This window comes from Macadamia integrifolia, chromosome 8 (assembly GCF_013358625.1).
Source record: "Macadamia integrifolia cultivar HAES 741 chromosome 8, SCU_Mint_v3, whole genome shotgun sequence".
Lineage (NCBI taxonomy): Eukaryota > Viridiplantae > Streptophyta > Magnoliopsida > Proteales > Proteaceae > Macadamia > Macadamia integrifolia.
In genome coordinates, this window is record NC_056564.1 from 8,421,625 (window position 1) to 8,449,375 (window position 27,751).

A 27,751-nucleotide genomic window follows, 5' to 3' on the forward strand; every position below is an offset into this window, starting at 1 on the left:
CTCTCCATTAGGAATTTCTGTTTAGTTAATGTTTTTTCAGGGCCCTCAACCCCATTTTGAAATCGATAGGGTCAACTGTCAAATTACAGGTTCCATTAAAAGAACCCTCTCTCTCTCTCTCTCTCTCTCTCTCTCTCTCTCTCTCTCTCTCTCTCTCTCTCTCTCTCTCCAATTCTACAAATCCCAAATATTTAGGTGTCTCCTCAAGTCAGAAGCATCTCTCTCTCTCTACAATTATTTAGGTAGTACGTTTGGCCACGATGGCTCAGTAACTAGTCCTATCATCTGAGTCTAGATCAACTATTGTAAGTGCACGTGCACGTATGAATAGATGATGATATGTATTCTCCTGTAAATGTCATTTCATGCTATCTGATTAGAAATGCATGTAGCAACATTTATGGACGCAAAAAAAAAATACATGTCATCGTCTAATCGTATGTGAAGCATGCATGTGCGAGGAGATGATCTGGGTTGTTACTTTTGTGATGAGCATCATGAGTTCATGATCGAGTCAGGGTGTTCAGATTGATTGCTGATTTCTTGATGATTTGAGGAATTCTTTCTTTCTCCAGAATCCATTGCTTTCTTGATGCAAGACTTCTAGCAAACCTAATGTTAAGAAGTATGAGTTTGGTCACTTGAGAACCAAACTGCCTTGAGATACTTGAATTAAATGGGATGAGATGGTGACCATATTGAAAAATAATAAGAGTTGATTGTATAATGACCCAGTTTTACTCTCATTAGTTATTATTATAGTACAAAAAATAAATAATATGACAAATATTATAATTACACAATGATTATTTTATATGCTTATCTTTGTCCTCAATTTTAATTTTTTTTTTTCTTAGTTACCAAACATAGCCATATAGTACAAATCTCATTCGACCAAATTAATGCCCAAGATAAAAGAATTCCGAGAGAATACATGGTCCACCATGGGTGAAGAAAATCTGCTCCAAAGTGGATTCAATACTTTTAACTAAAATGCTAGAGTTTGAATTCCAAACTCCTAAGGTGGCCATTTACTTCATGTATTAGTGGGAATCTAATCCGACAACTTATTAAAATCTTTGTTACCTTAGCTAAAATGCTAGAGTTTTGAATTCCAAACTCCAGAGGTGGGCATTTACCAAGGTATTAGTGGGAATCTAATTTAAAAACTTGATAATAAATCATTAACGAGATTGGCCTTTCAAGCACTTATCTCTGTAATCATCAAATCCTATAAGCCAATGTTGAATGCAATATATCTTCCAAACCCAAGCTAAATCATGTGGCATTCATAAGCTACTAGAAACTTTGTTCGTAGAGCATTAAAAAAAAAAGTAAACACATCATTGAATTAAATTTTATCAACACCACTTACATGGATGCAAGAGAAGTTAGGGGAAGCATTTTTCCATTTCTTTTGTGGATAAGATAAAAACCCTTAAAAATATCTCTAATAAACACATTTGTGGATATTTGTGTTAAGAGAGAGAGAGAGGTGTCATTCTTATGGTGGATAAGATTACGTGCCTCCAACAAAAAGCATCGATTGATAGAATAATCCCTAGCGAAAAAGGATGTTGTGTCTAGAGAAAAGGAGATGGACATTGAACCCACAAAGGATTTGGTTCTTCCAATTTTTCCAAAAGCCATCAAGTGGAAAAAAAGGTACAAGGAGACCATAATTCTTGCTCCCACCGCAAAGTTTGGCATACTACAGCAGAAGTCACTAAATTATAAATGGAAAAATCCAAACTTCCATAAATTTTTGTCAATCACAGAAAAATCACATACTCTTTAAAACTTAATATGCATTTTCAGATATTACACACATTCTATATAAGAAGGAAGGCTTTTCTCTACAAAGCACTAATATATATTATGGGAAAGGATTCCCCGCAAATGTCTTTGTTTTCTGATATGGGCGGTTGAAGGTTCCCCTTTTCAAATCTTCCAATAGGATATAACTATCTTAGATATTTTTATTGTTATAGAATAACAGTGAAATATGAGGGGATATGCGAAAGTGACCTGCTTGTGAAGGAAATGCAATCATAGGATGGGACCCTTTGATTAAATCTAAGAAGCGTATTTAGATTTCCATCACTAAGAATGAAAATTAATGACGAGATTCATTGTTCTAAATATCCAATCATAACGTTAAATCACCTTAAGTAACTATAAAATTTCTCCCAAATTATTCTAAATATCCAATCTTAACCTCAAATCACATTAACTGACAAAAAAATTTCTCCCAAATTTAGTGTTTCATTCCTCAAAAGTCAATACACGTTCTTTGAACAAAGAGTAAGGGCTAAGAATATCTTGAAACAAGAAGATAAAGTTTGAAGATTTAAAAGTATTGAAGTTATCACTTTGCACCAAATAGATATTGGAGTACAGAGCGGCTTTCCAATTACTGTGGTCAGATTGTCTTCTACTGTTGGAATTTAGAAAGCACAATCATTATTGTCATGTTAGGGAGATGCCAGTGCAGGTAGGAGCTTGAAATCATATGAATCATAATGATGCAAAAGCACAAATTGATTAGATATTTTAAAAGGTCAAGGTTTAGTAAAGCCATCTCATGACTGAAAATTGAGGGGGAAAGTGAAAGGTCGTAGTGGTAGGAGCTTGAAATCATATGAATCATAATAATGCAAAAGCACAAATTGATTAGATATTTTAAAAGGTCAAGGTTTAGTAAAGCCATCTCATGACTGAAAATTGAGGGGGAAAGTGAAAGGTCGTAGTGGTAGGAGCTTGAAATCATATGAATCATAATAATGCAAAAGCACAAATTGATTAGATATTTTAAAAGGTCAAGGTTTAGTAAAGCCATCTCATGACTGAAAATTGAGGGGGAAAGTGAAAGGTCGTAGTGGTAGGAGCTTGAAATCATATGAATCATAATAATGCAAAAGCACAAATTGATTAGATATTTTAAAAGGTCAAGGTTTAGTAAAGCCATCTCATGACTGAAAATTGAGGGGGAAAGTGAAAGGTAGTAGTAGTAAAGGAATGAATACTAGGATAGCCTAGTGGTGGTAGCTTTGACTTGTAGAGCCAACACCTAGGGAAGAAGATCGTGGGATCAAACCCTGTCGTACACATTGTGTGAGAGTTTGTATATATATGTGTGTATTTTCTTATTTATTCTATACCCACCCGAGGATTGCCCAGATGATTAGAGACGCACAATCTCAGATTCGATGAGGGATTTTTTTTGGTTTTTGGATGCGTTTATTAATCTCCTTCTTCCTTCTTTCTTTGGCCTGCATCAATTAAGAAGGACAAAGCATGCAATAGTGTTCTGATAAATAATATAAAATAAAATAAAATAAAAGTTTGTGCGGTGCATATCCATTGAAAGGCCCTTTTGATATCCTCTTTTACCCTTTTTCTAATTTCTGATTCTGCTGCTGCATAATGCGCCTTTGAGGATCTGAACTCCCCTTTCTAGTTAAGTGTATCAATGCCTAACCTTTTTTTTTTTTTTTTTTTTTGAGGGTTGAGGGTTTCGAAGAAGAAGGGTACTCTACACCTTTGACAATGATTTTTTTATTTTTATTTAAAAATAATAATATAATAATCTAATGTGAGATAGCATGCAATACGCATTAGACTCAAAACATTTTCCTTTAATTTATTTACATGATTTGCTACTCTCACTTTTGCAGAATTTTTTTATTAATTTGCTTTCTCCTACATAGTCGTTATGGCTCCCAATTTTAATGGTACCATCTCCTGTGCTGCAATTGATATGGTATGGGATATTCCTCCTAGATCAGCAGCATGGAAAACCCTCCGAATATTTAATGGGAACAAGTTGTCATCAAGGGGGTGAACCATCTATTACTTGCCCCATGTCTTATTTTGCCTTATTTTCAACCGTTATTTAATGTAAGGGTAAAAAATGATTTTTCAAATATTAAAAATTATTTAATATAGTACCAATGTAAAATGTTAAAATTTTATCTTTAGAAAAAATAATGTTATATACAAAAAGTGCCCCCCAACCCCCCCCCCCAAAAAAAAAAAATTACATCCTACTGTAACCAAGGTATTTACAAAGTTCAAAAAAAAAAAAAAGAAGTTTTACGAGAAGATTTTCCCATCTTTAGTATTCTATTGTTTGGTAGAGGTAGATCCTCCTAAAACTTGATTATAGTTTGTTTGATTTAGTAACTCATGCCCATGACTACAACATAAAGAGGGCAAAAGCCACTTAAGAATATTGAAGTCCCCAAAAAAAAAAAAAAAACTAACTCCCACAGAATGCTTCCTCGGGTGTCCTGACTATCTATAGCCACAACAATTTCTTTAGAGTACTTTTTTTATTTCTTGCAGATTTAATGGGTTTCCCCAAACTTTTCAATGTTTATGAACCAATTTTTGTAAAATTATGCAACAATCATAATACGAAGTTTTGTCCACCCTGAGAACAACTTTAATCAAAGAAGTGTCCTTACGAGAATCACAGAATCTAATCCAAGGGAATCCCCAAGAATACATTAAAAAAACAATCCCCAATTGCAACAAATAAAGATAAAATCATAAAAGAAAATTTCAAATTAAAAGAAAAATATGATATTATCCAAGAATCTGGAGTGGTCAAAGTAAGACCAAACACCATGACAAAAACGAAAAATCACCACAATGATCAAATAATTAAAATCAATTAATCATCCCTTTGATGTCAAACAAAAATATCAGAAACCACAAAAGACTCTAAAAAAGCTCGCAATAGAATGTTATCAACATGCAGTACAGTACCAAGGGTTCTCTCATTTCATCTAACATCCATCAATTTCAATCAATCCTTATCTCAGCACTATTTATGTCCTGGCATACAGTATCAAATAAAGTGTATTTGTTTGATTGAAGCTTGAGCTCAGGCTTAGCTCAATTAAGTTAAGAATTTTCACAACTTATTCACACCTCAGCTTAGCTCATCAAGGATTCGATCAGATCTCAATGTTTCCTGCCCCCAACAGTTTTGTTTTGTCCATATCTTCTATCTTCTTCTTCATTCCTATCTAAGCTCTCAAATCATATAACCGATCATAGTTCAGCCCTAAGGAAGGGAAGTAGTTTAAATTTTTTAGTACAAAGGAATACATAGGACACTGAAATCTATTTAATTGTTGGGTTCTTATTGGTGTCAGAATTTTATGACTTTTATGGATATCACAAATGAATCTGGATTGTCCTTGTCCACTGCATCTTTCATCTTAACCATATATTGGATTAAAGATTCTCTTCCTATGAAGTCACTAAAGACTAACACAGCAAACACCACCATACCTTGTATCAAGAAACAATAAGACCTAAACAAGACAATTAAGCTTGCGATCTAAACGTACTGAACCCCAGAAAATGAAGAAATGCTTGCTAGCGGTTTGAGCTAAAACCAATATGAAAATCGAAGCCAGTTTCTATTGGATTGTGCACTGCAACTTGCGGAAAAAGGAGAATGTGAACGAAAGTAGAGAATTTGGTGAAGGTGAAAATCACTGCAGTTTATATGGGTTACGGTCTCTGTTGAGTTGCACAAACAGGTGGAACATGAACAAGAGAGTAGAAACGTTAGGTTGGGAAATACGGTGAAATAACTATGTTACATGTCTTAGTGCTATGTTATGGAAATCACATATGATTTGAAAAGAATAATTCGCTACGTTGTTTTAATTTCATCAATTTTGAAATTTTCATAAAAAATTCTTCAAGGGCAAATATGTGGGCCCCAAGTGGATAATAACATTTTTAATACAGCCATTGATGTGGGATGCAAATTCCTTCCCACACAGGTGTGGATACTCAATTCCACAATCCACTATAGAATCTGTGGATTTTATCCTGACTGTACCACAAGAAAGCATGATGAGACAATCCCCCTCCCCCTCCCCCTCCCCCTCCCTTTTTTCATTTGGGGAATGCCCTATTGGCCAGGCATCAAATTTCAAACATCATCCCCTCCCATGTATAGTCATGCACCCTCTTGCTTTTTTTTTTTTTTTTTTCTCCTAATGATCTACTATCCTACTGGGCGCTCGCTAGTAGGGCCAATGGCCACCTACTCCTACACACACCCATCCACTCACACATGCATAAGACAGGGTTCAATCCCACACCCTCCTCCCATGCAGACGACAAGGTTCGATCCCACAACCTCCTCCCCTAGGCAATGGCTCTTCAAGCCGAAGCTGCCACCACTAGGCTAAGCTACTGTTCGTGTTTTGCACCCTCTTGCTAGGAATGGATTTATCTATGCTTTATTTCGCCACAGGCCTAGCTCTGCTCAGACTAAAACATGACATGCAAGCAAAGGATCTTAGATCTACTCCACATAATTTTGGCCTGCAGGACCAAGTGCCCCTGTTCATAGATTCCGTAGTGAACTAAATAACCACGGGCTTCCAGAAAAGCCCCCCACCCCCCTTTTTCTTTCTTATAACCAACTCAATAAACATAAATCTCTTGTCAAAATCAGGATGGGAAAAATAATCAACTACTATAACAGAGTACTTAAATGAACAAAGCCAACTTAGTTGCCCCAAAACATTATCATTAATCATAATTTCATTAGTGGAAACATTGACCTTTTAGGTCAATCAAAAACCACAAAATGAAGGGGCAATGATTCTGGACTGAAACCAAGTGGGCATACCTGTGAGGCTGTCATGTGAAAGACAATAAGATCAGAAATTGAAACTTAAAAAGACAACCATCTGAATACTACTATGCTTTCAAGAGATTTAAGGAAATGTACAGACAGGTTGGCTTAAAAAATTCAAAGAAAGCCAGTGGAAGTCCCAGCTAGAACAGCTGGCTAAGCCATGGCCTGTTGTTGGTGTATCCTGGGACTGAATGGAATGACAACTACACACACACACCCTTCCGGAGGTTCTATTGGGGCAAAAGTTGGAAGCACAAAAAAGAAAAGATTTTGCTGCAGCACAGTTCAACTTGGAACCCATCCCATCACCAAACAATTCATTTTAGCTTTCACCACATGATTAATACGTCTAGTTAGTCACAAGATTCAAATCCCTAAATAAATCCAATAATTACTCAGATGATCCATCAGAACCCCAGTTTTATGAAACTTGAAATAGAAGGTAAGGTATGAACCTCATTGGAACCTACCCACACCCTGCTGGAATCTAATATCCAAGCCCCCTCCCCCCCAAAAAAAAGCACCCCTAATATAAAAGCTAAATATTTTATGCATGTTTAGGAAAATGCCTCTTCTTTATGACCACAATGTGAAGCAACCAGATCTAATTCAGAAGGCAGCAATTGCCAGAGACACGTTTCAAGCATCAACCAAATCAAACTGGTACATTTGAATCAATGGAAACATTGGAATGGTGGGCATGAAAAGATAACTCACCATTTCATCAAGGCCAAAGTTGCATAAAACCAAGGAATATGTTAGGGATGGAGAGAAGAGGGTAGGCAAAAGGCATCAAATGGGGCTTAGGTTCAATCTGAACCTTGTTCTGAACCCAAAAAACTGTTGCTTATAATATTTTCAGTTCTGAGCTAATCAATGAATAATGTTCCAAAATACTATTCATCCCTTCCTTGTGGAGAACATCAATGGAAAATGATATTAGCTCATACTAACTTCGCAACATTCAAGTCCATAGCACCATGGCTGCAAAAACAATCAATAAACTGCCGTAAGCAAGTGGGTCAAACAGAAAAATCTAGGCCCACAGAAATAGCATCCAATGGGATTCATGGACTGAATTTTCCTTTTAACGGCCAAGACTTGAATCTTGGTAGCCAATAATTGTTCACTGCTACAGCAGACCCGCACAACACCCTCTATAACTTCACCACCCATCCACAGCATCTATGCCTCTCATCTCTCAGAAATATTTCCTCCCATTCTGCTCAACTTCTGCCCCCAATACCACACCACCAAATCCTGGCTCCCTAAACATACAGTTTGTAACATGTAACCCAAACCCCACCGGCCCACCCCCAACAATCAATTAAGGTAGATGGCTGAAAAAAATACTCAATGCACATGACACAGTAACAAATCTAAAAACACATAAGATACATCTAGTATTTTCCCCTGGACTGACAACAACACTACTCAACAAACAGCTTAGCTATTGCCATTACTATGAAGAATGACGATGTAACCAAAATTGAAATATGCCGCAATCCCAGAAGAGGACCAGTACACAACCAGCAATAAAACAAATATTCTACTCAATCCAGTCTCTAAAATCAATTGATACAAGCATAAAGATAGACTCAAAGCTATTCCAAATTGTAATCTGAAGACTTTGAACCTGACTCAATTTCCTGTTCCTATGATAGCGAACAATAGCAATAAAATAAAATTACAAAAGTAACCCCAATAAAAGGGCGTACCAAGTGCATGAGGCTCCCACCCCTGTGGGGTTTGGGGAGGGTCATAATGTACGCAGCCTTACCCCCCGCTTCGCAGAGAGGCTGTTTCAGCAACCTTACCGTTGCGCCGAGGTCCGCCCTCAAAAGTAACTCCAACATTACATATATATATATATATATAAACCCTAAATCCCTAGTGGATCAAAAGCCAGGTTTGGACCTGGGTCACACCAGTACAGCCATAGAAGTCCAACTGCATCAATAAGCCATCAATTCCTAGGCATGAATTGCTGCATAGAACAGTTGTCAATATTCAACTACATTGAAACCAAAAGTCTCAGCAATTATCATATGCGGTTACTACAACCCACCAATTGAGTCAAACTGAGATGTTTCTAAGACTGACTATTGTAACTTCGACCAGGCCAACATCAAACTCAACCAAACCTAATCAATAATAGACTTAATGAAGTAGAATGCATCACTAAAGTTCACTTGTCTCTTTCCTCTAAATCCATCGTAGGATAGCTTAAAAAAATGCAGTCCCATAGAATAAAACCCATGAAATGGCTTCACTTCACAGCTCCCCATCTTCATGACAAGAAAAATATAAATGAAGAGACCGCACCAACGTTTGATGAAAAATTTGACTCACATAAAAAAACCTTCAACACTGCCCTTCCTGAACGCTCAAATTGTAGGTTAACTTTGAGATCATCAATCTTGTGTAGAAAGGAAATTTATTAATAGATTCAGGAAATACTAAATACCTTGGTATTATATCAAGTACTTGAACAGTTAAAAAAATTAGTGTAAAATGAAGGATACGTTAAGGCTCAATATGTGGGAAACCTTGTATAAAGCTTCACAATCTTATACTTAGGCATGAAAAAATCAAGGTACATCTTTGCTGCAGGAATATTTTGCATCCAACAATTATGGATAGCAGAAACTAATTGGTGCCTTGTGGACCAGTAAGTACACCCACCCCCCCCCCCTTTTTTTGGGGGAAGTAAATCGCTAAACAGCAGCAACAACAACAGCTTCTGTTCATAGTACATAATTTTAGTTAGTTCCCTCGCTGCATTCTAAGAAATTTCTTTGCTAACCTTCTGGAAAATCCTTATTCATTCCCAGAGAATCCCCATCTTACTGTCAATCCGGAGCACCAAAATCACAATCACAACTAACAGCACTGTTTATGGTGAGAACCACTGGTTCTTCTACTCCCAAGAACCAATCACTCATCCAGTATTCTCTATACTTAAAACCCTAGCATTCACCTAATTTTCATATTCCAAAACCCACATATTCACTAAATTTCCAGGGACTCCGATGAATTTAGATATTCTAAACCTTCTTTATCATTACTGAACATATTACTTTGATCACAAATTCAAACCCAAGTCTTCCCATACTATTTCTTATTGAACCCTTATCTGATTATAGTAAAACCCTGATGAATTTTGAACAAATACTGAATTCCCCATTGTTGGCCTGATGTAAGAAAATTCATATGCACAAACTTACCAATTCCACGTTGGTTCCACACCAAAACAATTGCCTTGCATCTTATAAGCAACGGAAGAAAGAAGAAACAAGACTCTCTCCATTTACCTTACATATAAGAAGACAGCACCAACATTTTAAGATTTTCTTTTATGTGAGAATATCCATATATCTTATATGGTACCTGACAAGCTCCCATGCAATTATCCAATTTTAGGATAATTTTGGGATTATAAAAATGATCTCATGAAACAATGGGCATGCAAGCCATATGCACCAAAGGCAAACCTTGTGATGCAGATAAAACATAGAAGTAGGCTTATTTTAGTGGAAATACACAGTGGATTGGGTTACAAATGTGTTGGTCCGGGTTTTCTTTATAGTAGGCCACTTTAATGGGCCTAAATCATGGGTAGGAGGTAAGAATACGGAAGTTACTTCATTAGTTAGTGTAAGATAGATAGCAAACTCTTACAAACTAGTCATATTCTTCACTCTTAGAAATTCCCAAACTGATTGATTCCTCTTGATGTCCAAGACGTAACTAAAGACAAAGAATCTTCCAAATAAGGCAATTTTTTTCTAACTGTGACACTGTTCACGTGAACAGTGTTTTGGCCTGATCTTCACAGTTTCTTCATCCACGCAAGCTGCTTGAACCAATCAAAAACCAGGCCACATCTGACCAGGCTTTCTCCCCCAGCGATTCTGGACTGGTTTTGGGGGCCTCATTCCAGTGGTACTTGAGATCTACATCAGAGGTGGCAGTTGGTGCTCCACCAGAAATAGTGGCTGGAAAAGAGGTTAATGGTGGACTTGGTGCTGACCAGAATATATTTCAAATTCAAAATTTTAATTCAATAACCAAAAGGGTAGGTGGAGCAGATAAAGGAAAGGACAAGGTCAACAGGGTATCAATTTTTGGTTTTAGAGGGACTCCCCAAGGAACATGCTCATTTCTTGTGTCCTGGGATCTCCTCTCTTCTTTACTTTTACCCCCTCCCCCCGCCTTAGGAGTTTGTGGCTTTTCTTTTATTTTGTAGTTCCCCCCTTGGGGCCTTGTATATCCACCCCCCCCTTTTTCTTCTTCCCCTTTGGCAATGAATTTATTATTCACCTAAAAAAACAATGACCTAGGTTCCGTGAGAACAATTGAGGAAGATTTTTTTATTTTTTTATTATTTTTTTTATGATTGAAATAATATAATATATTAATAAAGAAAAAAATATTACAATGCCAAAAGGCATAACAGCCCCAAAAAGCAAAACACCAAAAGGCACCTCAAGGGCCTTAGACGAAGCTAACAATATAGGCAAAAAACGATCCTATGTAAAACAAAATATCAACTTTTTCAGTCTAATGAATAAAGATAGTACAAGGAGAAGTTAATGCAATGGCTTCGACTTGCTGTAAAAAACTTTATATCCCTCTGAAACAACAGGTTTATTAGAAACAATCGCATCGACCATAATGAGGTAGGCATAAGAGGAAGGTCGCCACTCAGTAATATGGACGAAGTAAAATTCGTTGCATTGATCCACATTAGCTTCATAAGCAAAAGTTTCGGGAGCTCTTTCAAAGAGGCGATAGCTCCAGGCATCGCATGGAGGCTCCAAAGGAGAGTTAAAGGAGAAATAATGTTGTTTTCCCTCTATACTCCAAGCCCCAACTCAAAGGTCTTTGGATGGAGGGGATTTCTTTTTCTTTTTTTCCCCCCTTAGCTTCAATCTCCTTATTTAAAAGAAGATCATTCATTAAATCTACTAGATATGATAGAAACTCCAAATCAGCAACCACACCACCTTGTAATGACTTCCCATTTATAACTGATTCCTCTAAAATAGGCTCTCTTCCATCGACCTCCACTAAATAGATCTTTAAATATTTTTATTGAATCCTTCCAAAAAAGTCGCCTCCAAGTAAAAACTCAACCCCACTTCAATGGGCTTAACATTTGCGAAGTTGCCAAGTTAAGTCATCGCCACATCGGCAACCTTACCCTCAGTAATCTTCTCATATAACCAAATGCTAGCTGGACAATGCAATCACCAATCCTCTCCGTCCTTAACCAACTCTTCCTCAGCCACTTTAATTGTTCCACAAAATCTACATAATCATTAATTACCTCCAAAACCAAAAATCAATTCCCTACTATGTTGACCTCATCCTTTATTATTTGCTCCACCTAACTTCTTGCTTATTGAATTTAAATTTTGAATTTGAAAGATATTCTGGCCAGTACCAATTCCACCATTAACACCTTTTCCAACTAGCATATCTGGTGGGGCACTAGCTGCCGCCTCCCAAAGAAGACTTGCTCAACCCACAGCCACCATACTTGTATATGCTTCAATTGATGCACCACTCAAATCCACCAGAGAATCAGAAACTCCATTTACTCCCGTCCCAAAAAAAACTCCCGCCACACCCTCTCCACTAGGAAATTCCAGCCAAACCCATTGTAGATGATGGAATATTTTCACCCTGCATTTTTTGCATGGAACGTGTTCTTATAGAACCCCACACTGATTCGAAGAATGGCCAAAAGCTTTCCATGTGCATGTCAAAATAATAAATGATTTCTTGATCAAACTGTTTCCCATGCTCATCACATATAGGGGTTGAATTTGCCAGCTCCTCCTCCGCCAATAGCATTATAAACACTCGAGCATATGATAGTCGTTCTTTTGTCTTTTCCATTTGTCCTTACACAAAGGTTTGCCCACCATGCTTCTAATGATACTTAACCCTCCACACACTAGTAATGAAATGGAAGATTTGGTAGAACCGCCTACACCGGAACTGAAATCAAATCTATTTTCTTTAGGCGTAACTTCGAAGTCCAAGGACAAAGGATTAATGGTTTCCATTCAACATACCAAGGACCATCCTCTAACACACGGGTTCTATCCTTCTCTACATTGAGAAGGAAAGAAACCGCTTTCTGTCAAGCTGACATCTACATTACCTGAAATCCGCAAATGTTGCAACAATGATGTTTTAACAAATCCAAAAGCAGGTCTCCGACAATTTCGCCATTATAATTGCCAACAGCAACCTTCCCTCCTCCGCAAGAAGGAAGAGGAGGGAAGGCCTCCATAGCCGCAACCATGGAAGGCACCCAAAGAACCCCCTTCACCCGCTAGCACCTTCCTCCATCAATGTTTGTCCTTTTAACCCAAAATTACCACAAAAGGAACAACCGACCATTTTACTCCCCTATATCCTTGCTTTCAAATTTCACCCTCCTACCTCCAATTACAACTAAGACAAGAACTAATAATAAAACTACTTTAATTGGAAAATAATAACCTAAATATAAATATCCTATCTAAATTGAAATAATATTAGTCTGCTTAAAGCCCAATTACCTTTGCCTGATAATAGACCGCTAACCGACCATTGAGGAAGGAGAGATAATTGACGATTGCATTGCTCCAACTCGCATTCAGTTATATAAGAAGATTACTGAAAATTAAGTTGTTAATGTGGAGGTGACTTATCTTAGCAACTCCTCAATTGTTAATGTTCCTGAAGTGGGGTCGAGTCTTGACTTGAAGACGACGTTTTTTTAAAGAGTCAAATACAATGCTAAAAACTTATTTAGTGAATGTTGATAGAAGAGAGCCTATTTTGGAGAAATTGGTTATAAATGCGAAGTCATTACGAGGTGGTGTAACGTTTGATTTGGAGTTTCTATCATATCAAGTAGATTTAGTAGAGGTTCTTCCTTAAAATAAGGAGATGAATGCTAAAAAAAAAAGTCCCCTCCATACATGAATTGCTCTGACATGGGGCTTGGAATACGAAGAGAAAGCGGCATTATTCCGCCTTTAACACTCCCTTCGGAGCCTCCATCTGATGCATCCCTCGAGGCTATCTCATCTATCGCCTCCCCGGAAGAGCTCTCGCAAATCCTGCCTCATGAAGCTAGTGTGGATCCAAGCGAGGAATTTTCCTTCATCCATATCATTGAGTGGTGACTTTCCTATTATGCCTACCTCACCAAGGTTTGTGCGATTGATTCTAAAAAAGCTGATATTTCAGAGGGATATAATGTCTTTACAATGAGACAAGTCATAGCATTAGGTTCCCCCCATACTATCTTCGTTCAGCATACCGGAAAACTTGATGTTTTGTTTCCCATAGGATCATTTTTTGCTTATATTATTAGCATTGTTTAATGCCCTTGAGGTGCCTTCTGGTGATTCTCCTTTTGAGTTTGAAGTCTTGATGGAGGACCCTTAGGGAAGGGAGGGGAAATCAGGGTAGAGAGGGGGAAAAACGGAGAATCACACTCAACACATTCATTCAATAATCAAATCACTCTCTCTCTCTCTCTCTAAATCTTCAATCGATTACAACCAATATATAGGAAAATAGGAACATGAAATTAGAAACTTAACTGAAATGGAAACTAGCCTAGACTAGGAAACAACTATAAAAAAGAAACCAAAACAAGGAAATAAATCCTACTCCTACGTTCAAGTCTGGAAAATAAAAGCATAAAATAAAATACTAAGTAAACTACTAATTTTATTTCCAACCCTTGTTGGACCAAAACCCTGGGTTGGACCGGTTCTTCTTGGCTCTTGGCTTCCAAAGCTGGTCATGCTGGTCCAACCAAGAAAGGGCAGCCGTATCTGTATCAAGTCTACTTTTTGGCACTGTATTATTTTCTATTTTTTAATATATTTTTAATCATCCAAAAAAAAATTAATAGATTGCGCATTCGGCTAAGTACTTACAATGTACACCTCAAATGAATTGCAAGACATCTCACCCACTACAAAGCAATTAGGAAACTGAAACATGTGTCATTTTTTTGGTTAACCTCTTCAAATACCTTGTTCACAGTCCTTAACCAAGTAAACTGCCCTTTCTTCAGAAATTAAACAATGCTGCCAAAATTTCTAAAGAATTTTATAAGATGTGGCTAATCCATGAAAACCATAACTCCATCAAAATTAGAACCAGGCAATGCAGGAACATTCCAGTAATGGTCTTGATATGCACCAAACAGTGTTGGGTTAGTTTTTGTGATTGGGTTATAGAAAACTGTGTTATTTCAATCACTCTGCTTTGAGGATACTTTTGGTTTGTTAGAACTTCTCTATTTTTGCTTGATATTTGTGCTATTTGGAAAGTTGTTTAGTTACCTATCCAATGAAACCAATATCTCATGGTCCAAGTCATATTGGGAGAGTTATGATCAAATCACCGATGGTCCAAATCATATTGGGAGAGTTATTTAGAACAAAAGAAAAATGGCAAGTTCTGAAATCATAGCTAGGAATAGTGTCACTCACTCAATAGCATGCTAAATATGGTTAGAAAATTTCCATCCACCCAATTTATGGTTTCTATATCCACTTCATACCACTTTAAAAAACATCCATCCACCTACACTCTTCACTACATTCGTGCTGATTCCTACAGGTGATCTTCAATACAATTACTATCAGATCTACATCAACAATGCAAGTTGATAATAAATTCAAATTCAAGCACATAAAAGGATCTCAAGTAGAAAATTTTAATGCAAAAGGAACTCAAAACACTTGACAATGTAATAAAGCAGGAAGGTTAACATTTTTCCCGAACGGGAACAGAACTTGTCCAATAGATATTATATCCACTCCAAGCAACATTTAGAAATAGCAAAGATAAAAACGCAAAAGCAACACCAATCATATATACATTTAGATATAAAAATATGCAACATACCCTAATATCGACTCTGGCAGTCGACTTTACCACCTCAGAAGAGGCCAAACCCTAAAAACAGAGAGGAGGAACCCAAGATGATTCAATAAATCAGTAATCACCACGATAATCACTGTAATCGTCCCTGGCAGCCAAGTTGCTCTCGACCCTCTCTGCAATCTTGTCTTCCTCGTACTTCAACCCTTCTTCCAAAGCAAGCCCTCCCAAGGCCCCCGCAACAGCTCCGACTGCCACACCCGTACCCAATCCCATTTTGCTCCCCCTGGGCTTCTGATCGTACGAAGGCGCTGAGGGCCCACTTGGCGCACCATAACTAGAGGATGAGACGCGATCGAAGAACGGCCGGTTCGGCGGCGGTGGGGGCTGAGAATAATATCCCGAGTAATAACCAGAATATGGATCCGAGTAACTGCCGTATGGGTACTGAGGCGGCGGAGATGGTGCAGGCACCGACGGCACTGGAGCAGGAGGCGAACTATAGAGAGATTGAGAGTATCCCCTGTAATCACGCGAAGAAGGAGGAGGGGGGGCACTGGAGTAATAATAGCTCGAAGGAGGGGTAGTATAGAAATCCGGCGGAGAAGGAGGCGGAGCAGGGCGCTCACGGATGGCGAGCTTCATCCGGATCTTGCCTTGGGGACGACCAGAGGGACGACGAAGCTCAAGGGTTCTGATACGATTAGGATCGTCCGACTCGGAAAGATCGTTGAGAGGGAACTGAAGTGTTCCGACGAGAGGCTTGGGCGTTTCAGAGGGTTTGGAATGGAATATTTCGAGGAAGAGAAGAGAGTCTTGGAGGGGAAAGTTAATGGGGAGGGTGAAGCGTTCGTTCCAGACGGGACGAGTTGATCCCGACTCGTCAGGTTTGGTAGCGACTCGACGATCGGGATCAACCCAGAAGATTGCGTAAGGCTTGAGGTCTCCATGGCGCCAATTGACATTCTTGAGATGTTTTGCAGAGACGATGGTGATGTCGAGGTCCAGCAGCTTCGATGGAGGGCGAGTGTTCGCCATCTTTAACTGTTTCAGGAGCGACGGGAGACGAGAAGGGGAAACGCGATAGCAGAGAGAGAAGAAAGGGTTTGAGATAAAAATAGAAATAGGAATAATTCTCGACTGGCGGGGCAGAGGTGGGATACACAGGTCCATGAAGGTGTCGAATTGAAGAAAGATTATTATTTTGTGCGGTCATGATTTGCTGGGCTGAACAACGACAAATATTTTATTCTAATCCGAAGGTTAGTATAGGTAAGTTCTTGTAAACCTCCCGGAAAAATCAAATTCTCATTCCTACCCTTTTCAACGTGATGGACGGGGATGGATAAGCTGTCACAGTTTGTCCCCCAGCGTGACGTACGATACTTGTTTGTAAGATATTCCAGACCCAGCCCAGGGTCCCCCTTTGCTTTTAGCACAAGCCCAGCCCGACCTTAGGTCGGGACGTCGGGTTGAGATATTTGTTGGACTCTTAATTGTTTGTTGGACTTTGCAAATTAACTACTTTCTTTTTCTCTTATTTACTTATTATCATTCCTTTCTTTTCTTCTTAAATTTTCAACTTGAGAAAGGTTAGAAAATGTGATGCCTATAAATAAGGCTAGACATTCAAGCCACTTACATCACTTTTTGTTGTGATTTACATATATTTAAAATGGGTTAAAGATATATCTAAGTGGTTGGGCTCAACCTAAGGCCTCCGCTTAGGTCCAGCTCAGCCTTGGCCCTGGCTAAGTAATCTCAACCTTCACCTTATAAGCTATAAAACCCAGCACATGCCTTATGATGCTCAAGGTGGGTTGAAGCAAGTTCAGGCTTGCTAAATCCAAATTTGCACTCCTACTCAATATGATTCAGTAAATAGAAAACGACTTCAACAAAATCACTTGTTATTATTATTTTTTTTTTTGTAAGGTCAATTAAAATATTTTTTTTATTGTTTTAAATGGCCTGTGGATAAATTGTATTTGTCAAATAATTGTTGATAATATCTTGAGATGGAAAATTTACTATATATTTTTTCCTTCTAATTATTGCCATGTGATGGAAATGTTAATTTAGTTTAAGGAAAAATCTCATTGTAACCAAACTTAATTAAAAAAAAAAAAATGAAACAAATTATAATCTTATTTACTTTCCTTGGTATAATTTTTTTGTTCAATAGTAAATATGTTAATTTTTTATTGGATAAGAATACTCTCCGATTGCACAACTCCTATACTAACATAAGACCAATGAAAAAGCCCACATGGTTATCAACAAGGAGTGGGGTATCATTTTGTCCCCTTGTTGTGTCTTGACCCAAGACTATGCAATCAGGGTACTTTATTTTACCCATATTTTATTCATCCCCTCGGCACATGTTTTTTTTTTTTTTAAATGCATATTCCCCTGTAACTCACTGTTTGTGCCTTGTAGTATGGTTTTCCAATCCGAGAAAGCAGAGAAGAGTATGTTCTGTTTTAGTAGAATTCCGAAATAGTGATTCTTGATTGGATCATGGATCTTTGACCGCGGACCACAGGGTTGACGGGTATATGCCATCGTGACCCATGAGGACAGAATAATTTAGACATTTTGGGTATTGGCGAAGGGTAATTTGGTCCGGCTAAGGCCACTGGCCCACTGCTATTAATGATTCAGGTATTACAAGCAACAATGTCCTTTATTGTGTTTAATTGTTTCTCGAAGGGAAGACCGAAAGCAGAAGGACGACTCTCTCTTCTCTGAATTCTGATAGAGAAACGACATGAAATTAGATCACAACAGCCAAACTCTGAGATATTCATACACGTTCTTTGAGGCTCCCGCCTGCTTCTTCCCCCCTTTGAATGTTTCTCTTTTTACCTTCTCTTCTTCTTTTTCTCTCTCAATCACTCGATTAGCCGGAGCTTCTACTCCGTTTTTCCTCTTTCTTTCTTAGGAAATATGTCAGATGCTTTAATCAATGGATTGGCTGGAGCTGGAGGGGGAATCATCGCTCAGCTCATCACATATCCCTTACAAACTGTATTTTCTGTTCTTCTTTTAGTATAATTATTTTTTTTTTAAAGGAATTTTCTTTATTGTGATCTGCCAATTGTCGCATTTTTTTATGGTTTTATTTTGACAATAATAATAATAATGGGTTGCTCCAATCTAGGTTAACACTCGTCAACAGACCGATCGAGATCCAAATAAGTCGAAGACGAAAGTTGGAACGATTGAACAAATATGTCAGGTTCTGTAATCTTCAACTATTACTTTTACGGATTTTCTCTCTCTCTCTCTCTCTCTCTCTCTCTATATATATATATATATATTGATATGCATATTTCTTTTGGGTTTAATGGGTTGCAGGTTGCTAAACAAGAGGGATGGGAGCGTTTATATGGAGGCCTGACGCCGTCGTTGGTTGGAACTGCTGCATCTCAAGTGAGAGCATTATACTCCTTTTCCCATTGTTTTTTAATGAGCGCAATTTGGTACTCTTTAGTGTTGAAATTTAATGCCTAAATGGTCCGTGTATCACCAGTTCGGTAACTTGAACCAGACTGTTTTATAAAAGTTGTCACTCTCAGTGTGTTTGGGTTCATGTGGAATGGGTTTTAATATTGTGATCAAACTTTTTCAAGTTTCAAACCCAGCTGTTAAGAGATAAGAAAGGAACGGAAATTCAGAATTTTTTAATATATAAATTAACATTGAGGACTTCTTAGTGTAGAATCTATTATTAATTCTTTCATGTAGGCAAAATTAAATGGGGTTACCTTGCAGTCATAATTTATGAATAGTTCTTTTGATATAAGAAGGACACTTTAATTGAAATTTAGAACTGTTAGACAAGAAACTAGGACAAAGAAGATTATTGACTAAAGAAAAACTGTGGTAAACTTCAGCAATGTTTGTTCTAAACAGAAATGACACTGACTCTCGTTTATGAATGAACATTGAAATGGGCAACAGACTCTGTTGTAGACACGAGCAATGTTTGTTTTAACCAGAAGGACTCTGGCTTTCTCGTTTATGAATAAACATTTAAATAGCCCGACAGACTCAGTGGTAGACTCAAGCAATGTTTGTTCTAACCAGACCATACAGACTCTTGTTAATGAATAAACATTGAAATGGCCTTCCAGGACACAGCAGAATTCTTTGGTTGGTTGGCATATGTTAATGCATTAGTAGTTTTGTGGGCACCACTAACCTTTTTTTTTTTTTTGGTGGGGGGGTGTTGAAAATGTAAATAAATTGAGTATCATCAGGGTCTAATGGTCTATACTTAGAGAGAAATCAGAGAAGGCTTTTAGTCCTTGGGCAAAACGACTTATTCAAGGAAATCTTATGATCACAAAAATTAATGCTTATTTTTCATGGCTCTGATAAGCATGTTCTTTGAACATCAATGCAATACACGGCAATTTACATGGATCGTGAAGTTGTGAACTCCATTTTTATCGGTGAAGCTTTTCTGTCTGCCAACATTGCATTATATTACTATGTTACATTTTATATCAGTTATCTAGCTTATTAAAGCTATGCTTCTAGTTCTTCTTTGATTTGAACCAACAGATTTTAGGAAGTCCCTTAAAAGTTTAACCTTTTTATGGTCTGAGAACCATGAAAAATATTAACTTTCTAAGTATAGTGAAAATACAAATCCCAAGTGTGTCTGTATGGAACTCTTTTTTTTTTTTTAATAATTAAAAAGGATTTTATTACCCAAAAAAAAAAAAGATTAAAAAGGATTTTCTTATTGACATTAAGGTGTCAAATAGTTTAATCTTTTTTTTTTTTTGCCCTTTTAGTTTAATAAACTTTATTTCTTTGAGTGAGGGTAAAACTTGGCATTTCACGTGTACTCATAAAGCATGCGGGACAATGACAACTCTTGAAATGATATTAGTAGGTCACTTCCAATTAATTTTGATAACCTTCTTCTACCCTTGACTTAAAGAGCTTTTATAAATAAGACAAGGGGCAATCAAAAGAAGGTTACATGTTCTAAATACACCTATAGAGGTGCCATTCGGACAATCCCTATAAAAACTATTCAAGTTGCATTGTAGACATTGAGGAGAGCAGGTGAAAAATCTTCACCCAAATAATGCAGGTCCCCTTTATTTCCTGATCTCTGTTCTTCTCACTGATTTTCTGAGTGAGCTGATATTCTTTGACCCTACAGTCAATGTCAAATCTGGTCATCCTCAATACTCTTTTTGGAAGGAACCAAATGCATACTCATTCTCGTGGCTCTTCTCTCTTACAAACTCTTACATTGTCAAGTTATTTTTTAATCTTTATTTTATGCTGCTTGGTCTGTGCCTTGTTCCTGACATTGCAGTATAACTCATTAGTATTTCCTAACAATAAAACTTGACTTGAATATGTCATCTACAGCAAAGTGGCTTTACAATAGGGAATCAGTGCTGAATGAGCATATTCTTCTAGAGTTTAATTTTTTGGCTCATTTCATCACTTTTATATTGGTACAGGGTGTTTACTACTATTTCTATCAAATATTCAGGAACAAGGCAGAAGCTTCCGCTCTTGATCGCTTTAAGAAAGGTTCTGGTGATGGAACAGTTGGAATGTTGTCATGGCTTGTGGTGGCTGCATTATCTGGGTGATTTACCAACACGCAATCTTCATAGAATTAGTTTGTCTCGGAATCCTTCATTTGCTCCCTTCATAAGATGTTTTCACATCTCCAGTACCTTTCCTGTTCCTTTATATGACCTTTGGATTTATCCATGCTCTGGTTCAATTTTTTTTTTTTTTTTTTTTGCCATGCTGTATCATGGAATTTCTGTTCCTTTATATAACCTTTGGATTTATCTATGATCTGTTTTTGGACAGATCAGAGACACTGATCTGGTGATACAGAAAATCTCTCAAATCTGGAAATCTTATTGTTTAATTCTGAAGTTTCATATGTTGTTCTAAATCCAACCGTTGGGTTTTGTTCAAACTTTGGGGATTTGATCTATTGCTTGGATACTACACTCGACTAGACTCGGACTCTAATCTAAAAGTTTGCCTTCTAGAAACTTCCCTATAATCTGGTTTTGTGATCATCTGTGATCTTGTCAAGGGGTGGATTTTCTGATTTTTTGTGTTTCAGTATACTAGCCCCTATCAAAAGGGTTATAGATTAGAGCGGAAGTGGTAGGGAGGAGCTGAGGGAGGGCAGAGGCAGAAGTGAAGGCATTGGCGATGTGGGGGTTGAGGCAAGGGTGGAAGCGAGGAGAGAGAGAGGTTCAGTTAATAAGGAACCCAAACATAATATTTGAAACATGAAGTACCCCAAACATAGTTTTCTTAATGTCGGTACCTCAACTGTAATTGACCCTTAAACCTGAAGAAACCTTTAAAGAGGTGTAAATAGATTCCCCTTAACCATTGCATTCTGCTATTGCTTTGTTGTTTAAAGTTCTGCCTGTTGAAGCATTTCTTTCTTTTTCACTAAATGCTAATTTTCTTCTTGCTCAATGACTTCGTGAATCAGAGATATTTGGTGAATACTTGATTGATAGCTTCCAGATTTCACTCCTCTTCATCTCATCATATGGGTTCGTTTTTTACAGTATTGCTTGATATCATCTTTTTGTAGGTGCGTGAATGTGCTGTTGACTAACCCAATATGGGTAGTTGTTACCCGAATGCAGGTAAAAAACTAAGTCCATATTCAACCCCATCTAAACTTCATGTGTGATTAGAACTTTTTTTTTCCATTTTGAAGCTCAATGCTGTCTTCCTTGTCTTGTAAAACAATTTCATATAATTTATTGGATTTATTTCTATAAGTTATTAGATTCATTTGGTACTCTTAAAAATGAATTTTAAATCTTTACGTTGGCAACAATTTACTACCTGATTATTGGTCTCGTTACAACACGAAGTAGCCTTCTGCTTCATGGTTTGAACTTTGAACCATGTCTTCTGCAAGGTTTTCCAAGCTTATTTACTCAACTGGGAATAGGTTCATTTTTTTTCTTCTATTTCTCTAAACCCCTCAACCCCCACCCCCACCCACACCCCCACCCCCACCCCAAAAAAAAAAAAAAAAAAAAAAAGGAAAAAAGAAGAAGAAAAAAGAAAGAAAAAAGTAAAATATTATGAATAGTTTCAGTTACATAAAGCACCTTCAACCCTCCAGGTAAACCATTCTACCTAAAGCTGTCTTTGGTTGGATTTCTATTTAAATTTCAGATTTATTTCTTAAAATAAGTCAACAAGTAGTTTTTTGGTCAAGAAATTGAAATTGTTTGGTTGCATCAATTGAAAATATTTCAGGAATAAGAAATTCATTTGGTAGTTCCACTTTCAAGAATAGATTCTCTCTCCACTCCTGCATCTCCCTACGTCGACCCCACCCACCCACCCTGTCCCTCTGCAATTCCCTGCACCCCCTCTTCCATAGCTCACCAACATCTCATCCAAGCTTGCATCCAGGGCCTGGGCTGGCATGAAGAGGTAGTAGCCACAACGAGAAGATGTTGCACTCCTGCCAATCGGGAGGCCTCTTTCTGGCACCACACGAACATCATGCCCAGAAACAGCATGGCCGTGTTTCCCAGGCCGAGGCATTGTGACCATCTTAAGCTTGCTATTGGTGGACAAAGATCCTACATACGACCTGATGGTGAACAGGCCATCCAAGCTGCCGGCCTCATTGCTTAACTTCATGACCTCAAGACTGTTGAGGACGGAATTGCGTGTTCCTGATTGAATGTTGGAAGCTGGACCCGCTTGCACCATTATGGCACCATTGATGACGGCAGAGGCATTGAATACAGAACCCTGGCAATAAGCGGTGTCGAGGCTGTCAGTGATGGTAGAGAGGTTGAGACTGGCCATGCTCATCATCCCATTGACATAGACGTTGAAGTAGAGATCATTGAGGGTTGTGCTCACGATGTCACAGAAGTGGAGTCTGAGCAAGAAATATTATTCAACATTTGGGTTTAGGGTTTGCAGAGGGGGGTGGGGGTGTGGGAGTGCCGATGGCAGCGGTGACAGAAGTGGGGGTTTGGCAGGGGATGACGCAAAGGAGGGTGAGGGGGCAGGGGTGCAGGAGAAGGGAGGATGCGGGAGTAGGCATCACCCCGGGGGGGGGGGGGGGGGGGGGGGGAGCAGTGGCATGTCTATTACGGAAGGGTGGGGGGCAGTGGCTCACATAGCTTTCTTCTCCCTTTGTAATCAAAACAAGATAGATAGAGAGAAAGAGAGGAGATATGAGGTTTGCATGAAATATATTGAAATTAAGTTGAATAGAAATTGTGAAATAAATCCCCTGCTATTTTAAGATTTCTATTCAACTTGATTTTAATTTCTCTGTAATTTTCTGAAATTGGGTGCAAGAATCATATCAGACAACCTGATAAACTGAAATAGCTCCTTAAAATTAAAATAGAAATCCAACCAAAGAGAGCTTTAAGCTGTTTGAGAAATTATGCGTAAATATAAATGAGGCTGAGTTTTCTGTTTTGAAATGACTCTGATAATTAACAGATTTGTCCACATACTACTCAAATAATCCTTGTCACATGTAGCAAGTTTGAGCCTATAAGACCATGCCATTTGGTAAAAGGAGCCACTTTTGCAAGAGTTGATTTATTAAGAAACAACAAATATGCTAGTATGTATTTGTAGAGTAGATTGGCAATAGTAGCTTGAACAAGCTTGGCTCGTAAGGAAACAGTACATATGGTTAATCCATTGATGTGACTCAAAACAAACCATCTCTGCATACTTCATAGCCAATGATGTGATAACAAGAATATTTGTCTTTATTACCAATTATTATCATCCTGAGTTGATTTATAAGCTTTATTTGTGTTGTTGCTTCACAGACTCACACAAAAGCCTCAACAGACCAAAGGCCTTCTGAGAGTCCTTCAGTTAGGTCAGATGAAGCAATTCTTGCTGCCGTGGAGCCTCCTCCATATGGGACTAGCCATGCTGTATGTAAAAATATAACCCAGTGACAATTCCATTATACAACCTGGTGGTTGCATATGAAATTTATGCCACAAAAATTGTTTGTGAATAATATTCAATCCATTACTTTTAAAGATATTGTATATTCTTATTATTATCCAAAAGACTATCATTGGTAGTTGGAAAACCCGGGTTTCCCTCTAAGAAGTGATCTCCTGGGTAGGACAGATTGAGTGCTGGGTTTTATCTTGGAAGCTTGGTGGGCATGCAACATAGGCTATGGATTTTGTTCCTTTCTACTATTATAAACTTGGCAGAAACATTCAGTTGTTAACTCGCAATTGTCATATTATTGGGATGCATGTCACTCTTCTTATTAGATGTATGACGATTGAGGCATCAAACATGATGACATTGAGAAACCCGAGTGTTGAAGTTTCATGACAATCGCACAATGATATTGAAAGAGAGATGACTATCACGAAATTTGGTTTCTGATTATATCTGTGGCTTGCAACAAAACCTGGAAAATGAGAAAGAATAACTGAATATCATGAATATCTGACACATGGGTTTAGGACTGAATAGTTTCTAATGTGTACAGGTACAAGAGATCTACGATGAAGCTGGGGTTTTGGGTTTCTGGAAGGGCGTTTTTCCAACACTCATGATGGTAAGAACTAAGTCTCTTCTTGGCACTAAAGAAATGATGGGCACTAAAATGTGTCTGGTGGTGTTACAGGTTAGCAATCCCTCCATACAGTTCATGTTGTATGAGACCTTTTTAAAGAAGCTAAAGGCTAGGCGTGCCTCAAGGAACAAGGGAAATGTTGGGATAACTGCTTTAGAGGTGGGTTGTCCACTCGAAGTATGAGAATTACCTCCTTTTCCAGCTATATGGCTTCAGACATTTTAATGTTCCTTTTGTTCAATGACTTTACCAGATTTTTCTTCTTGGAGCTGTAGCTAAACTGGGAGCAACTGTGGTGACTTATCCTGTCCTTGTGGTGAAGGTAATTGACATCAGCTTGTAGAAATAGGGCTGTGGTTAAGAAAGCCTACAGAGCTACCCAAATCATGACCCTTCGACTAGGAGTTGCTAATCAGCTCACCCTGAATCTAGATTTGGGTTGATGCATGATGACTGAGAATTGGTTATTCATCGAGTCAAATCACTCAGATCGGGGAAAAACCTCCTATGAAGTTGGCTGAAACCTGGTGACTTGACTGTGTTCACCATCAAAAAGTGAAAGTTTACTTTATTGTGTCTTTCATATAATTCCCCATTCTTTCTGAACTTCCAAATTAGCCCTTCCTTCCTTCAAAAAAAATCCTACTTTTATATCCTTGTGGTTCCTTGTTGACCAAAGAGGTCCTAAACTGTCCAGGAAATTACAAGATTGCTACTGTTTCTTCATATTTGGAATTTATTCACGTTGGTGGGCCCAAAGCAACTTGCATCAGGGTCATTGAACCCTAGGTTGCATCAATTGCACCCAAAAAGAAAAGGTTGCATCAATTCCCCCCACCCCCTGGTTTCTTGCCTAAAGAGGTCTACTCCGATGATTTTGATGCCAACGGAGCATCTTGTTCTAAAATGACCATTGAAAACTCTCATCACCGGAGACCTTCAGTTCTCAGTATATGAAATTAATGTGCTACTACTACTGAGCAATAGGGGGGGCACCTGTCACATGAGATGCATTTAACAATTAATCTAGCATTTCACAATTGCATTAAGTGTCACTGATTGGGTCACTTTGACCAGGTGGTTGGACCACCAACTGGGTTGGATGGTCCAGCCACTTTTCCTATAATCATTGGTAATCAGTTGTCCATTGGACATTAGATCTCCCTTTGAAAGTTGGCTGATGCAAGCTCGTGCGCCAATTTGTGATTGGATGGTGTCATTGTTCAGTTCACTTGGACCGCCAACAGCTGCAGCTTGATTTATAAAGATTGGTTGAGGTACAATACATCAATCCGGAGATAAAATTGGCTGATCCAAAGTTTGTATGCCTAGTTGCAATTGGAAATTTCTGAGTTTTGTGGCTTTATGTAAAAATTTTCCTGTGATATGTCTTCATTATCCAATCATTCTATTGCTTTTGCAGTCAAGGCTTCAGGCAAAACAAGTGTCCGGAGGAGACAAAACACATCATTATAAAGGTCAGAAACAATAGCATGGTTATCTTCTTCTATGTGAAGAAATTATGAGAATACAGGCTTTACCTGGATGACCTTCGAAGAGGTCCTGAAATCAAATGGCATTTCCTATTTTGTGGTTGTAAATGATGGGTTAAAAATGACGCTTCCTGCTTGGATAATCATTACCATCCAACATGTAGAAATCTGTAGACTCTAGTTGCAATCATCTATTGTAATAAAGAAATTAATCCTTAACACGTATAAATGAATATTGATAAAAGACAATTTAGATTTTCATGGAGTTACTGAGATGGTGAAATGATCTATTATGCCAACATCTGGTGACAAACCATCATTTAAATCTTCATGAACTTATAGTGATACAACTTGGTTCCCCCCCCCCCCCAAAAAAAAAATTTTGATCCAATGTTCTAATTGCAGGTACAGTTGATGCAATCACGAAGATGATCCAATATGAAGGCTTATCCGGGTTTTATAAGGGGATGAGCACAAAAATTATACAGAGTGTGGTTGCTGCTGCTTTCCTGTTCACGTTTAAGGAAGAACTTGTGAAGGGGGTTCATTTGCTGGTGAAAAAGGATGCGAAGCTGATTAGTGTAGTGAGATCTGTGCCCTCATGATATTTGTTGCTCACTTTGTTCTTTTTTTTTTTTTTTTTTGGACATGTATTTGACATTCTTATCGCCCATTGCTGGGCAGAAACTGTACATTGGAGATGAAATGCCAAAGTTGGCACCCTTGTATCTTAAATAAAAGGAAATAAAAAAATCTTCAAAAATGTGAAAACTCTTATAAAGAACAATTTGCATTATATATTGCCTAAGGAATGATTTCCTGTTTGGCCATGTAGGAAGCGTTCTTATATTGCAATGATATTTGCAACGTGACTGTTCAGTGAGCCCTGCATTTGCATTTGCATTTTGTGGACTAGTAGGGCATGAGGTTCCTCATTAACAAAGTCAAGTTTCAGCTAAAACAGAGTTTTCCCTGTGACAAAACAGAGCTTTGAAAATCCATCAAGAAATAAAAATTTTAGAAAATGATTTAATTACA

At 38.0% G+C, this 27,751-nt stretch overlaps 2 protein-coding genes across 3 annotated transcripts in view; one reads left to right on the plus strand and one right to left on the minus strand.

Annotated features, from left to right (window-relative positions):
- The window catches only part of LOC122086309 (BAHD acyltransferase DCR-like), a 26,474-nt gene extending 9,732 nt beyond the window's left edge, over nucleotides 1-16,742 (minus strand). Inside the window, exons 1-2 of the mRNA XM_042655069.1 lie at nucleotides 15,704-16,742; nucleotides 6,668-6,675 (exon numbers count right to left, since the gene is read on the minus strand). Of these exons, the coding sequence (XP_042511003.1) occupies nucleotides 6,668-6,675; nucleotides 15,704-16,624 (929 nt within the window). The 5' untranslated portion in view covers nucleotides 16,625-16,742. The remainder of the gene's footprint in view (nucleotides 1-6,667; nucleotides 6,676-15,703) is intronic.
- A 1,519-nt stretch (nucleotides 16,743-18,261) lies between these two features.
- LOC122085713 (peroxisomal nicotinamide adenine dinucleotide carrier-like) lies at nucleotides 18,262-27,500 on the plus strand. 2 transcript variants are annotated; one of them, XM_042654233.1, is made up of 12 exons: nucleotides 18,262-18,616; nucleotides 18,750-18,827; nucleotides 18,947-19,021; nucleotides 21,082-21,212; nucleotides 22,200-22,254; nucleotides 24,442-24,552; nucleotides 25,134-25,202; nucleotides 25,272-25,379; nucleotides 25,474-25,542; nucleotides 26,448-26,497; nucleotides 26,644-26,698; nucleotides 27,119-27,279. In XM_042654233.1, the coding sequence occupies exons 1-12, from the start codon at nucleotides 18,536-18,538 to the stop codon at nucleotides 27,143-27,145; spliced, it is 909 nt and encodes a 302-aa protein (XP_042510167.1). In that variant the 5' UTR covers nucleotides 18,262-18,535; the 3' UTR covers nucleotides 27,146-27,279. The 2 variants fall into 2 exon arrangements, with proteins under 2 accessions (XP_042510167.1, XP_042510166.1); XM_042654232.1 differs by lacking the exon at nucleotides 26,448-26,497 and having other exon boundaries at nucleotides 18,266-18,616; nucleotides 27,119-27,500.
- Nucleotides 27,501-27,751: the final 251 nt, after the last annotated feature.

What these genes read in the sequence shown, in the direction of transcription:
- LOC122085713 (XM_042654232.1), top strand. Translation starts at nt 18,536, where the DNA reads ATGTCAGATGCTTTAATCAATGGATTGGCTGGAGCTGGAGGGGGAATC. An exon ending in TCACATATCCCTTACAAACT is followed by an intron (nt 18,617 to 18,749) that starts GTATTTTCTGTT and finishes GCTCCAATCTAG; the next exon opens with GTTAACACTCGTCAACAGAC. An exon ending in CGATTGAACAAATATGTCAG is followed by an intron (nt 18,828 to 18,946) that starts GTTCTGTAATCT and finishes AATGGGTTGCAG; the next exon opens with GTTGCTAAACAAGAGGGATG.